Source organism: Sturnus vulgaris, chromosome 2, assembly GCF_052056855.1.
Source record: "Sturnus vulgaris isolate bStuVul1 chromosome 2, bStuVul1.hap1, whole genome shotgun sequence".
NCBI classification, from domain to species: Eukaryota; Metazoa; Chordata; class Aves; order Passeriformes; family Sturnidae; genus Sturnus; species Sturnus vulgaris.
The window spans coordinates 32286623-32300412 of record NC_142244.1 but is presented as its reverse complement, the minus strand read 5'-3'; the positions used below and the strand labels follow the sequence as shown (position 1 = coordinate 32300412).

The 13790-nt window shown below is 41.0% G+C and overlaps 1 protein-coding gene across 24 annotated transcripts in view; it reads right to left on the bottom strand.

Moving 5' to 3' along the window:
- LOC106863055 (rap1 GTPase-activating protein 1-like) overlaps positions 1 to 13790 on the bottom strand; it is a 43680-nt gene that overhangs the window by 16551 nt on the left and 13339 nt on the right. For all 24 annotated transcript variants that reach the window (XR_015801257.1, XR_015801259.1, XR_015801258.1 and 21 more), the window contains exons 4-15: positions 13027 to 13074; positions 11871 to 11909; positions 11560 to 11751; positions 6537 to 6640; positions 5005 to 5083; positions 4667 to 4720; positions 4493 to 4576; positions 4016 to 4116; positions 3250 to 3379; positions 2838 to 2993; positions 541 to 612; positions 266 to 352 (exon numbers count right to left, since the gene is read on the bottom strand). Coding sequence is in view for 21 of the 24 variants with exons in the window: in XM_088159115.1 (XP_088015241.1) it covers positions 266 to 352; positions 541 to 612; positions 2838 to 2993; positions 3250 to 3379; positions 4016 to 4116; positions 4493 to 4576; positions 4667 to 4720; positions 5005 to 5083; positions 6537 to 6640; positions 11560 to 11751; positions 11871 to 11909; positions 13027 to 13074 (1146 nt within the window). In the remaining 3 variants the exon portion in view is untranslated. The remainder of the gene's footprint in view (positions 1 to 265; positions 353 to 540; positions 613 to 2837; positions 2994 to 3249; positions 3380 to 4015; positions 4117 to 4492; positions 4577 to 4666; positions 4721 to 5004; positions 5084 to 6536; positions 6641 to 11559; positions 11752 to 11870; positions 11910 to 13026; positions 13075 to 13790) is intronic.

Genomic DNA, 13790 nt, shown 5'->3' with positions numbered 1-13790 from the left:
GCAAAATATAGACATCATGTTCTCATCCGTACTTGAGAATTAGATCTTTATATTTAAATGTACCTGTTCATATTCCATCACACCTGCTAAGAAATATAAAGGAAATATCCCATAGCTGAGTATAAAATCTCATTTCATCTTCCTTTCTTAAGCAACACAAAATTAGAAGTCAGAAATTTTACTTTATTTTCTTTATCTGATAATAATATATTTATTGTATATATAATTATAATTTTTAATTGAAGCAGCCAGGTAACAGACCCACCTCTAATTTAGCAAATTTCTCAGCTCGATAGCAGCTGTACTCGGCGTTGATGAGCTTGACCAGAAGGAATTCACGAAACTCTGCATTCTACAAGACAAGATAAAGACTAGACTAAACTGGAGATGAAAACACTAGTAAAAACATCACATTATAAAAGCTCTGCTTACTACTCTTTGAATCCCCAAAATACTCTAGCCAGACTGACCATATCGACTCAGAACACAAGTGTGTGCACCACATCCTCTGCCAACTCACACTGGACCAGAGAAACAAACCTTTTTAAATATGGCTGGATTTGGCAGAGGAGGTCCAAAGAAGGGGACATCATCTCGGGCTGTGACTGAAACCTGAAAAAATATAAGGAGAAAAAAATTAGTATCAGGACACAAGTATGACCATCAAACTACTATGATGGATCTGATTCCTCCTAAATAATTTACTTATACAAAAGAGATGTAATATAGTGTCCTGTGCACCCCTCTGTTCCTGAACACAGTGGATGGATGTGCTCATTTATCTCCCAGAAACTCACTCAGCTAGATGTGCACACAGTAAGAGCAATAAAAAAAGCTGAACTGACTGCTTTTTAAAAAATTATTTAAAATAATAACTAGTATAGCCAGTATATTTAGGAACAAAAAATTGCTCCTATTCAGCCTGCAGGATTAATCTCCACCAAAGAATCTTTGTCACTGCGGTGGTACTGACCTATTTATTTTTACACAGAATCCTTGGTGGAGATATGCTGCACACTGAGGGGAGCATCTCAGTGCCACTGCCTCTGTGAGTCACAACTGGTAAACATGCAAATGCATTTTCCCAGTAAGAGATAGGTTTCATTTGTTTTATTTTTAGCATGCTCCTACCTGACATACCAATATCTAAAGTGGTAACTGTAATGCAGTCCAGTTTTTACATGGTCATTTGTTTCTTCACAGCACTTACCCATAATTATATGTAGCTATCTTTCCAAATACTTACAGTACTTCACAATATTTCACAGGGATTTTTTGTCATGTTTGAGATGAAACAAGACATCTATCTTCAAGATTTGTCCTTTCATACAAGAGGGAACAATTTCATAACAACCACAACTGCCTCAAAACAACAACAAATAAATGTCACAGAGCCACTGAGAGGTGGCCACTGAGTTTAATGAGAGGAAGAAGGAAATGGGCTCTTGATTTAACTCAGATTTCTTACATTTTAGGCCATCTCCCCTAATTACAAAGCCTCCACCTCTCTCCTAATAGATATCTACCAGTTAAAATCCTGCTTTTCTGATTGCAAAAATTGATTCTGTAAAATAAATTCCATTAATATTCCAATTTAACAGTAGGCACTAAAGCTTAAGTAAATGGAACAAGGAATGGCAAAGAAATCTTCCAAATGGCAGTCTTTTGTGTACTACAGTGCTCTCAAGGCAACATCAGTTAAAGCCCCTTTAGAAAAGCCTTTACAGAAAACTCTGCATTGGCTCTAGGGTGATTATTGGGATGATTTCTTTTCAAGGAATGAAGCAGCCCTACTACACTAACAGAAAGAAAATGGTACTGCAAACAGGCAAAGAGGAAAACAACGGCAGGAAGACACAAAATAAATAGCAAGCTTTCCCAGCTCTTTCCTTGTCATTAAAAAGTCCAGTGAAATTTTGTGCCTACACAACAGAGAGTAAGAGAACTGGAACCCCATGCCCTGATCAACACAATGCTTTCACTACAAACCAGCTGTCCAAAAGACAGGGAACAAACAATGGAAGGTGGTTGCTCCACCATCAACACCATCTTGGTGGAAGAGGAGATGGGGATCCCATCCTAATTTTGATATTCTTGGTGTTCCTGTAGGCCTCCAAGGCATAAGGACTCATCATCACCATCTCAAAATCCCTACATAATACAACACGTGGCACTTGGACTAAAATGGAAAATCCATCACAAATCCAAGTTTCTTTATATTTTCTGCTCTCTCAGCATCACAGAAAGTTGAACATAAAGTTATACAGATATCCACACAGAGTCATAGCAGAGAGAGAATAAGCTGTGTCGAAAGGCTGCAGATAATTAATCTGGGCTCTAGCAAGGCTTCTTTCAGCTTCTTTCAGGAGGGCCCTAACAGGTAACACTGCCCCGCCAGATAGGCATCAGTTCTGGAATCCCCAGAAGCAAATGTAGCTGGCTTGGATTCCATAGTTAGGTAAACCAGCTGTATCTGACCTGCAGCCTCAGGCAGTGCAAGCTGCAAGCACTGTGCTGTGCAGCACAGGCAATGCAGACATTAATTTTATCTGACTTAAACAATGTAAGCGAGACAACCCCCAAAGTGGGATCAATTGTGGCTCGTGGTCTTCAATGTAAACAAAATTTTTACCTGAACTCTTTTGGCTTCAGTTCCAAAGCTTTAAGCTTCAGAAATTTATCAGCTACTTCGAAAAGCATATAACTTAACTCTGCTTTCAGTTGTAGATACTCAAGAAATCAGGACAACATCTGGCTGAACGTGAACCTCTCCCAAAGGACCAAGAACCACTTCAAGGATCAAAATCAGTACAGGTTAATCTATTGTTCCTGGTTACCTTGTAGAGAGTGTCCCCTGTGGTGCTAAGAGTGAGCTGAACTACCACATAAGCATGTAGGAAATTAGAAGCAATCATATCAGGGACAAAAGGTGTGCTTTCATCCTGGAAAATGATGGCTACAATATCATTCCCAATGTGACGCTTCCGCTGAAGCTGGAGAGGAAATAAATAATGAAGAGAGAAGGCAGGTGAAAAAGAGCAAAACAGTGTGATGGGACCCCAAACACCAGTCTACCTAACTTCTCAAACCCATCTGTTCACCAAACCCCTCATCCACTACTTTTGCCATTACTACAGCCATAATTCCCAACATTATACAGTCAGTCATTCTCCCTTCTATGCAGTCCTTCTTCAAATCCCCCTCCTCTCCCAGCCACGCTGCTGTAATCCTTACTCCTCCTTCTGATACCTGCTGGGAATCTCCCTCTGTGAAGGGCAGCTTTGTGGACACGTGAAACATGATCTCCTTCCCCCGGAAATTTGTATAGACTGACTCAGTGCCTGTTTGACCTCTGGTAACATCCAAGCCTCCCCGGAACCTGAGCAAATCCACACCACACCATAGGTCAGGCAATATAGAAATGAGAGAGCAGAGAGAAGACAGACAGTATCAGTAACAGTAGTACATCAAGACTATCAAAGTTAATTTTTAGGAAATCACTGATAGTGAGGCACCAAATCTTCCCCAAACCAATGCACTGACTGAAGCTGCACCATGTTTGTGCTGGTGAACATATCAACTTGCTAAAAGGTATGAAGGTAAAACCAGGGATCCTCAAAGCAGCTACCTTCTTTGGCATTCTTCTGACAAACACTCCATATGTTAGAACAATAGAAGGGATGGGATGCCTCACAGAAAGAGCCTGAAACAATACTGCCCCAAACCACTGTGAAACAAACTCGTATTTGCACTGCCAAATAAAACTATTCTTTGCTGATACTGTGGATCAGATTGAGATATCAGGAGACCTTTGAATCAAAATACCAGCAGAGACCTAAGCTCGAATTGGTTCCCAGACATGATGGCTGACAAAAGCATCTGGGGCTTCTTCACCTGCACAGGGATTCAGAAGACACAGCACTTGTCCAGAAGCTGGGCAGTAACACAGTTACAGCTTCTGAACACATGATGTTCCCTAACTTAATCTGGCTTTCCAGCTGCACTGTGTACGCACCCACGGAAATCCTGCAGCTGAATCTTGTCACCAAGGAAATCCAGGAACTCCAGGAAACCCTGACTCTCTACTGTGTTACTGAAGACTTCTTCTTCAGTTGTCTACAGAAGGAAAGCAGAAGTAGTAAGAAGCACAAGGAGTACAAAGAACAGGCAGTAATTTCTATAGACAGTTCAACCAACAAACATCTCTGCTTGAATACATTTCTGATCTGAGCCTCCCATGGTGCTGGGGTCCTGTGCCTCAGCCCCAAGCTGCCACGAGGGTTAGTTAGGGTTCAGGGAGCCACAAAGCCTATACTGCCAGTGATATTGCAGGTGGAAGAGGCAAGCCAAAGAAACAACAGGACCACACAAACACTGCTGCCTCCACGCCACTGCTTCTGGACAGTGCAGACCTTGCTATTACATCCTTTAAGCTAAGGAAACTGACTCTATGCATTTTGCCCCAAGTACCACAGGATCTGATGGATCTTACCTGTCCAGGTTTTTGGTAGATGACCCCAAATTTGAAGTTATTGTTTATGACGTGTTCATCAAATGCAACAATAAGTTGTGAGGCCTGAGGTCATGAAAACAGAAATTATCAACTGGATGTCATTAGCCAGACCTTGATGGAAAAGTGATATACAGACATATCAGAACACTGTACCTTGGGATAGAGGACAGGAAAAAAGCGTTCAACGTTCACATCCTCACACAGTAGCTGTTGAATGACAGAAACAGGGAAACAGAAGTGTGATTATCATGTGCCCTGGCTTGCTGCAGGCATGAGAGTGTAGGCACTGTTTATAATTATCTGACAAGAGCCCCTTCAGGCAAAAATTCTGAGGTAAAATTAGAAGAGAAAGAAGAGAAGGCAAATGGAAGGGTAAAAGGGAATTGTATGACAGTTCTCCTGGGGAATAGTAGAAAAAGAGAGAAATAGGAGGACAGAGATAAAAATAACTGGAAGAACGAGGCCTTAAGACAGGCAAGCACGAATCTCACCTTTGCCATCTGAACAGCATTGGGAAACTCATTCAGACAGGAAATGGGAATTAGATCATGTTTGGTGCCAGTACGAGTCCTGACAAAAAAAAAAAAAAAGGAAGGCGTTAGAGACATGACTGAAGGGAGACACAAAGTGGCTCTTTAAAGAAAGAGTAGCCGTTTCTTCAGAGTATTGTTAAAGCAGTTAATTCCAGAGGGTTAATTTTAACCGTGGTGCATAGAATCACTGGAAAAGCAAGGTATTTTCACTTCTTACTGCCCATCACTTCTTGTGGTGAAGGGAGGAAGCCCTTAGTGTCTTTGCTCCATTGCACTCTTGTCTGCCTTGAGGAGGTATTTTGCTTTCCCCTACATAGTTTTCTTTCCCAGCAATCTAAATGTCAAAATACAATTCATGAACACAGAATAGTAAGGGATTCCCATGATGAGAGAGGGCTTGAAAGATTGTTAAAAGCTCTGTTAGAAACAGCCTAGGAAAGCAGATCTATGCAAACCAAAGGAGGTAGAAACTGGTGTACCATTGTTCCAGCAAGCTGAGAGGAAAGCTGCCTTCCTCTTTGTATGTGTATTTAAGGAGCGCTATCTTTCAAAGGAAGAAGAAATACTGGGCTGTCATAAGCCTCTTCAAACCATTATAAACAAGCTATTGAGCAAAAAGTACTGCACATAATAAAATACCTTAATAGAGCATAACTACCCTTTTGTTCTTCCCTGGTCCCTTCCACATTGGAAGATAAACATTCCCAGGCACAGCTCACAAACAGGCTCTCTCTTTATTCCCAGATTATTGCTGGCAGTCTGAAACATTCTCTGCAAACACTAGAGGAAACCCACCAGTGATTTTTTCGTAGCGAATTCCTATGCAACCATTTTTTCCCTCAGTCCTGGACAAGTCTTTGTCAGCAGCAACTGAGAGTACATCACTTGGTTCCAGTAGCATTGCCTACTGGGAGTAGGCACCCAGCCCATAGTGAGGTAAAAAGCTTTGCTGTAGTGGCCTCTCACCTACACAAGATCCTTCTCTGTTCGTCTTGTAGTTCATCCAGCAGCTCTCTCTAGGTAATGTCTCTCTTCATAGCCCTCTCTAAGGGTTTTGGCTTCACAGACTGCCCCAGGAATCTAGGTAATGTTCTAGATCACCTTCAAGGGAGCCTTAGTCTCAAGTACAAAGCCTGAGCTAGGCTGTCCTCCATTAGGTAATCCATATTCTCCTAGAGAGTACTCACATGTCTCCAAGTACACAGAATAAACAGAAAAACTTTCTATTTGAGGGAAATCTCCACACAGGTACTACACACAAGTACTTGTCCACACAGGTATTACAAAGATGCACCTGTAAGCACCACACCATCTTCTTTAAGGAAACTGCTGAGGGCCAGAAGGCACGGAAAAAAAAGCTCAAAGGATTCTTTGCAGTTTCTGTTCAGAAGAAAGACACAAATTTCACACCCACATCTATGCAGAGGGAATGCAAGGTAAGACAAGAGACACAGCACAGCAGCATACACTTCAAAACCAGGCACTGTTACCTCAGCAACAGGCGCAGATTTTCCTGTTTCTCGATCTGTTCATATTTCACAGAAAGTACTAGGTAGCCCAAGGACATGTCACTGGAGTAAAAGTTCTGGTGCTCCTGCAAACAGGAAACCAAAATGCATTATCCCCAACACACTTCCTGAAGAAGTTTACCAAGTTGTTTTTTTTTGCATACAACCTGTCACTCAGGATTAACTGATTTTTAATCTAACTAGGAGTAGCATGCCTCTAGACATGCGTATGTTGTCTTCCAGCTCACTTGATCATCAGTGCATGAGCACATGAGTCAGTTCAGTTCCTCCTCACCTGTCCAACATCAGAAGGGCTCCTGAGAAGGAATAGTATTAAAACATCCAGCAACACGTTTTGAAGAAATTGAGTTTCTTGTAAATAAAATCATATCTTTCATGGACTTTCCCTGCATCCATTCAGATTCTGCTTGACTAAATAGTGTCTTCCAGACATTCAACTGGATGTGGTTGAGGGAATTTTCTATCTAAAGAGCAATGGCAGGATTGATGGTAAACAGCTGAACTCCAGGAGTGCTCAAATCTCAGGAAGGATACAGTCAATAAGCAAAGAGATTTTGCAGATGAAGGGTGGTCTCAACACTGCCACTAACACTGCATGAGCTTTAGTAGAGTGTACCTGGAACAGTCATGCAGTCAAACAATGAAAGATATTGCAAGCATGTTCCCAGTCTCTATACATAAGTGGCTGCAGCCATACATTACTCCTGGGTATACAGCCATGTTCCAGTGGCCTAGGTATTGCAATGTATATTTTTTATTGCTATACCATATATATTGCTATATAATCTCGAACCTCCAAAGGTTAAAGCCTTTTGACACAGGACCTGAATGGAAACCTCCACCACAATGAAAATACTATTTAGGTGAAATCGTGCAGAAATTCCTTGATCGCTCCCATCATTCTAGTGGAAAAGCACCTCATGCATGACACAGAAGTGGGACAGCAAGTTGGATTCAGTTGTACAGTCAAAACTTGCACTATTTGGAGTATGTTCTGCGAAGGGAATACTCCAGGCACAATAAATTAGTGAAGAACCCCGTGGGAGCAAAGTGTAATTTGATAAAAAATGGTTGCTAGTCTGCCAGTTCTTTCCTCAGTCTTTTGCCTAGAATATATAGAATATATATATATGCCTAGAAGGTATGCTCTGGCTCTGATGGATTGCAACCTCTCTGAAAGCACTGGTAAGACTGTCTTTTGTTGTCTAAATCTTTTGTATTAGTCATAGTTCTGACTCACTGTCAGAAATAAAGACACATCTAGTGAAATACTCGGATATCTATGTGGACACAGCCAACTTGAAGTTAACAGACATAAAACAATTCTCTCTTTGAAACAAAAAACGGGAATAAGTAAGACTACAGTCACAACTCTAAACCAAAATGTGAAGAGGTAGCTATACAACTTTTTTTAAGTATTAAAGATGTCCTTGTCCTCACCTCCTCTTCCTCAGAAAACACCCAACACCCAGAACTGCCCTAATACTGACTTATGGACAAAAGGTTCCATGGTTGATCAAATAAGGCAGTCTGAAAAGGGTAAGGTCTAAAGAGCAGCTAAGAGGTGAACAAAATAACATGGCCTCTAGCTGCAGTGTTCAAATCACAGAAGTCCAGTGTGATCTGTCACACTGATCTATGATAGTACATGGCAAAAAAGCTGAAATCAAAGGAAGCCACAAAGGACACTTTAAAGGACACTCATGACCATGACTTTCAGGATACTAATGGATTTTTGGGATGTGAACAAGTATCAGGTGCAGTAAGTCACTGTGACCAAGCAGAGCAGCTGAGGAACAGACAGATTCAAGGAGCAAAGCAAGACCATGTTCCATGGTCAGTTGAAGACTAGAATCAAAATGCTTTGAAACCAAAGAAGTCAAATGCCAGGCTGGATACCCAAGACAGGCTGTTAAAGGAAAAAGATGTCATAATGCCAACAAAATCAGAACTAGAAGGCAAAGCAAAAGAAGAGGAGCCAAAGCCTGAAGTTAGCTGCAGCTAAAAGTAACACTGAGTTGCAAAGACCAGAAATTAAGATGCCTTTTGATGAGATTTCTAAGCCAGACCCCAACAGATACAATACTGGAGGATCTCAATTGCTTTAGAGACTGAGCTATCAGCTCTGCAGCTGACATAGCTAGACAGAGCTGCACAAATGGGTGCAATCCTCACAGGGGAATGGGTACTAGAATTAGTAGGGGTCTTAAAAGAACTGAATTTTTGTCAAAACCACTCTGGCTCTTTAGCTTGATCCTGAATGTAAGCCTGAGGTTTAAACTGAGATCTGAGCAATCATATGTATGAATAAACCTATGATTTAGTCCTTATGTTTTTCTTTCTCTGTAAAAATACATAGGAAACTTACATCAAACTCATATTCCTTCAGTGGACATCAGCCTTTAATGTTAGCTGTCCTGAAGTCAGAGATGAACCATCAAAAGGCTTTACAGTCAATACTGAAGATTGCATGTCAGTGATGACAAGATACCCTGGAGCAGAGATGACCTATATATTAAGTACAAATTTATTCAGCCACAGAAGCAGTTTCTGTAACATTTAATATAGTCTGAAAGGCACTTCTGGATTTCAAATAGATCCCTGTAAAAACAATTAAGGGGCCAAGGGAAAAGACTAACACAATATACAAGGAATGCTGACAGTTTGCCTAAGAAGTTATAAAGCTACTAAGACATCTGCCATCTGCAGCAACTTTAACCAGCACAAAGAAAGGACAGCATAAAGGAGAAATACATGATCACATAAGAATGCATAGCAAGAAAGCTTCTCCCACAACACTGAGAGCTTCAAGTGCTTAAGAAACTGGACAATAAGTTTATTTGACTAGCAGTTACAATATATACCTTTATTAAATCCTTCCTGGCTTCAGGCTACTTCTCTTTATTGCAGCCTTGAAAAACAACATAGCCAAACAACAACAACATTGAATAATTCCCACAATGTAAGACACTAGGTTTTACAGCCTTCTTCCTAAAGGTTAAATGAATCTTACTGTGTAATCATCATATAAAATACAGATTATGAGGCAAGGAAAAGGAACTGAGCTATGGCTTGAATGTTCTAGCATATTTTTTTTGGTGGTTGTTTTCTAAGGTCTGCTGTAAGACTTTCTGTAAAAAAGTATCACAGAATTATTCGAGTTTGAGCAATCTACATACACACATCCACAACACAGACATGGATATCACGTTTGTAGTACCACACAATGCTTTGATGTCCCGACTTGCTTCAAGGATATTCCCCAAACTACTGGCTATGCCTCTCCCACCATGTGATGCTTTCAGACTCTTCTTCAGCTAAGAACTGTTTGCCACTATTCAAAGCATGAAAGAGACCTTTCCTGACATGACTGAAATAACTTTCCTGTGTAACCAACAAGAAAAAAGACCCAACACAGACAGCATCAAAATCACTGGTATCACTGAAGAAATACTCTTTTAGTGGAAAAGCTCTGAGCTCTCTCCTGAACTAAGTTTTTAACCATGGGGAAAGCTTTCTAGACAAGACTAAAGTTTTCTGTGACAAGACTCCTGCTCCCCTTGTTCTTTTCTGACAAAAAAGCTTCCTCAAAAACTTGCATGTTTAATTGAACATGGACACACATTCATGTCAGTTAAGGCAAAGAATAAAATACTGGACACCAGTAAAGGAAGAATATAGGAGAGAGTTTTTCCACAGTACTGAGGCACTGATGGTTGGGCACTTTGCAGATGCAAAGCTCCATGACAGAGGAAGTCCTGGATCTTACTTGGAAGGAACAATGATGATATGGCCTTGCTTGAGCAGGAGCATGGACAAGATGAGCCCCAGAGGTCCCTTCCAACCTCAACTGTTTTGTGATATCAGATCAGCAGCGAATCCTACAACTGGACTGAAAAAATCATATCCAAATCTGCCTCTTGTCCTACCTGTCTCTGGAAGACTAAATTTACCATGACAAAAAAATAATTACAGTTGGCATACTGAAAGTTTCCAGAAGGTTATAGGATAAATGTCCATTAACAGATCGCACAGCAGATCTGCTAGTCTTGAGGGAAGGCCTCCAGGAAGGCTTCCTTTTTTCCCCTAATTATTTATAAATCATATTAATATAATTTTCCAGTGTTGTGGAACAAGATTTGCTACAGAAGATCACTTTGACAAGCCCAGCAAAACAGGTCTCCAGCAACGTGAAAAGCACCACCTACTCCTGGTTTTGAACTTATTCAGCAGTCACTGAGGAAGATCACTGAGTAAGATGGAGTGTGAGCATACTTGTCAGGCTTTCTTATCCCCTTATGCCACAAACCAAATCTCAGAAAACATCATGGGTTTTTCTCACTTGTTCTTAATGGCTAATATCATCCTGAGATTCAGTCTGGAAATCAGCAAATTCCCTAAACAGGCCCACCCAGATAGACCTTAATGGCTGGCCAGCAAACATTCACTTTATGAGGCCTAGCTCTGTTTCCCTGTATGTCAAACAGGAATTTTTAAATTCATGGAACATTTAGCACCAAACTTACTTAAATCAACAACTATAAAACACATGGTCTGGTTTCATCATATACATTCTTTAATGACCATACACTGAGGGAAATGGACTGTTCTGCTTCCTGCTGAGGAGCTTGCACTGTCAGTGCTGAAGTCCCCTCTAAAAATAATACCATTTCCACTTCCAATGCTATTAAACTTTAGTCTAATTGTTATCCCAAGGTTGGTATTTGTATAGGAGACTCAAAAAACCTTCTTAACTAAATAAAAGCATTTCCTGTGCAAGTCTTTCTATTAATGCACAGGATGATGTACATCTCACAAGGGGACCATATCACAGTATGTACCTCATTTACATCAGTTCAAGGCATCATAAGGAACTGAAATGCAGCAGCAGTGCAGGTATTTTTAAGTCCTTCAGAAAAAGCCTGAGAAACATTTCAAGCCTTGTGGCTGTGCAGGCAAAGAAGGCTCTGAAGGTCACCCTTACCTTTCCCAGAAAATGTTTGCGGTACAGCTTGGCTGTAGGGTCACTTTCCAGTTTCACTTTACCACTCCAGGAAAAGGGTACATCAGACAGAGTTGGACTCAAACTAGAGAGGTTGTGGCTGGTCCCTTCAATCCAGTAGCCCCCAAACTGGGGTAGGATAATGAGAGGATATGGCCAGCCTTTCTGCAATACCTATTCAGAAGGACAGAAAGCATTAAAACTGACAGGTCTGTAAGCTGGAAGGCCAATAAACTGAAAAACCAATGAAGTCCAAGGACAAACAGAGAGAGAAGAGAGCAGTACTAACTCACCTCATGGATGCTGGGATAAGGAATATACTCCTCTTCTGTCTGAAATCAGAACAGGCCATTAGCAAAAACATGTAACATCTTTCAAACTATTATGCTCTCATGACTGTGGAAGCTGCACCCTCAGCTTCTATTCTGCCCAAGGTCATCCTTAGAGTTTTGCTTCAGGACTTAAGGTTAGACTCCATTTCCAAGGTCTCAGCATCAAAATAAAGAACTTTGAGAACAATAAACGTAGGAGTCAGATTCTACCCATGCTCCTCCTCCAAACTACAGGGAATATTGGCATGCAAAATGAGGAAGTAGCCAAACTATAGGCAAACTTGATGTGGTTAGGAGCAGCAGCCTCTCTCCTTTCCTTCCACACAGTGTTAGACAGCTGCCGTCCTGCTGACAGGGCTGACAGCAGGAATGGTAGAAAAAGTGCTGTTATTTACAGTGAGATTGAGGCTGTGGCATCTCCACGGCTGATGTGTGGTACACATCTGAGCAATGCCGAGGTGTGACTCGGAGAACAGAAGCAGTATCTGAGCCAATTTATGCCAGCTGGATGCCCCCTCCATCACCACAAATAGCAGACTATCTGTCAGAATAAAGCTATGTCAATTCCCGATGTGGCTTTTTTAATAGGTCATCCCAAGATAAAAGTCAAGGTCAAGTTTGACTTTAAGGTTAGTAGGCCTGAGCTGAGACTGAAGAAATGGAGTTTAATCCTCAACTTGAGGATTTAAAGATAGGAATCTGCTTTTATTGCCTTACTATTGGGCAAAACAGATCCACTTTCAAGTAGCATCTCTATGAGTCATCATGCAGACTAGTGAAATAAATGCTATGTGGTTTCATAAATATTATTATACCTCTTGAATTGAACACATTTAAGAAATTACTTAGTCAAAACTAACACTTTTAATAATAATAAACTCTTATTGGAACCACTTAAATTAGAAAAAGGGGAATATTAGTTCTATTTCAGCTACACCGTTTCCCCCTATTTTGCAACAACTAGGAAAAAAAAAAAGAAAATAAAAAAGGCAAACATGTAAGTGTTCTTGGGATGTTTGCAGACTCCCTGTTCATTCCAGTATGAAAGTACACTGCAAGCCAGGTTAGTAATTATCTGCCATTCTCAGCGATTTAGGAGGCAACAACTTGGCCTGACCTTGAGAGGAGCTGGAAGGGAACATCTTTGTTCATCCAGACGACTCCCCTGGAAACATAAAGTCACAGACAGTGAATCCTGTATTTGAGCATGTCTGTCTCACCCTCTGTGTCCTTCTCCATACCCTCAATATGCATATTTTGTCCCTCTATAAAATCTTCCATTTTAACCAAGTCTGGAAGATTAGAATAAAAAGGAAAAGCGAAGCCAGAACTTGGCCAGTCCCCTAATCTGGCATTAAAACTGAAAAGCTACCCCCAAGCTTACACCTCTTAAAAAGTAGACAACTGGCAGATATTAAAAACAATCTCCCAAATTGATTCTTTTATTTGATACTCTAATCCATTCTAGCTACCTTCTTCCCTATCCTAAGCAATATGTAGAGGAAAAAAAAAAAAAGGAATGACTACGAGGTGAGTTGGAATAACAGGGCAAAAGGCTACAGCTGCCTAGTTTTTTCCTGAATCAGGAGCTGGCATCCAGACTTCCATCTCCTCCTTAAAGCTATTCCATCCTCTGCCTTCTCAGCACAGCAAAGTAGCTCACTTCCACCACACCTCTGCAGCGGAAGCACACAAGAATAGGACAATTTCAGTGAGTAGAGCATCAACACAGACTGAGCAGAGGCCCATACCAGAAGGTATGAGGGTCAACAGGCCATAGTCCAAGTGGGCATCACAGACAGAAGAGTAAGAAGAAGAATTTGCATCATCGGATAGGAAGGTGAGGACCAAGACTTAAAATGTAGGTTTCTCTTACACACA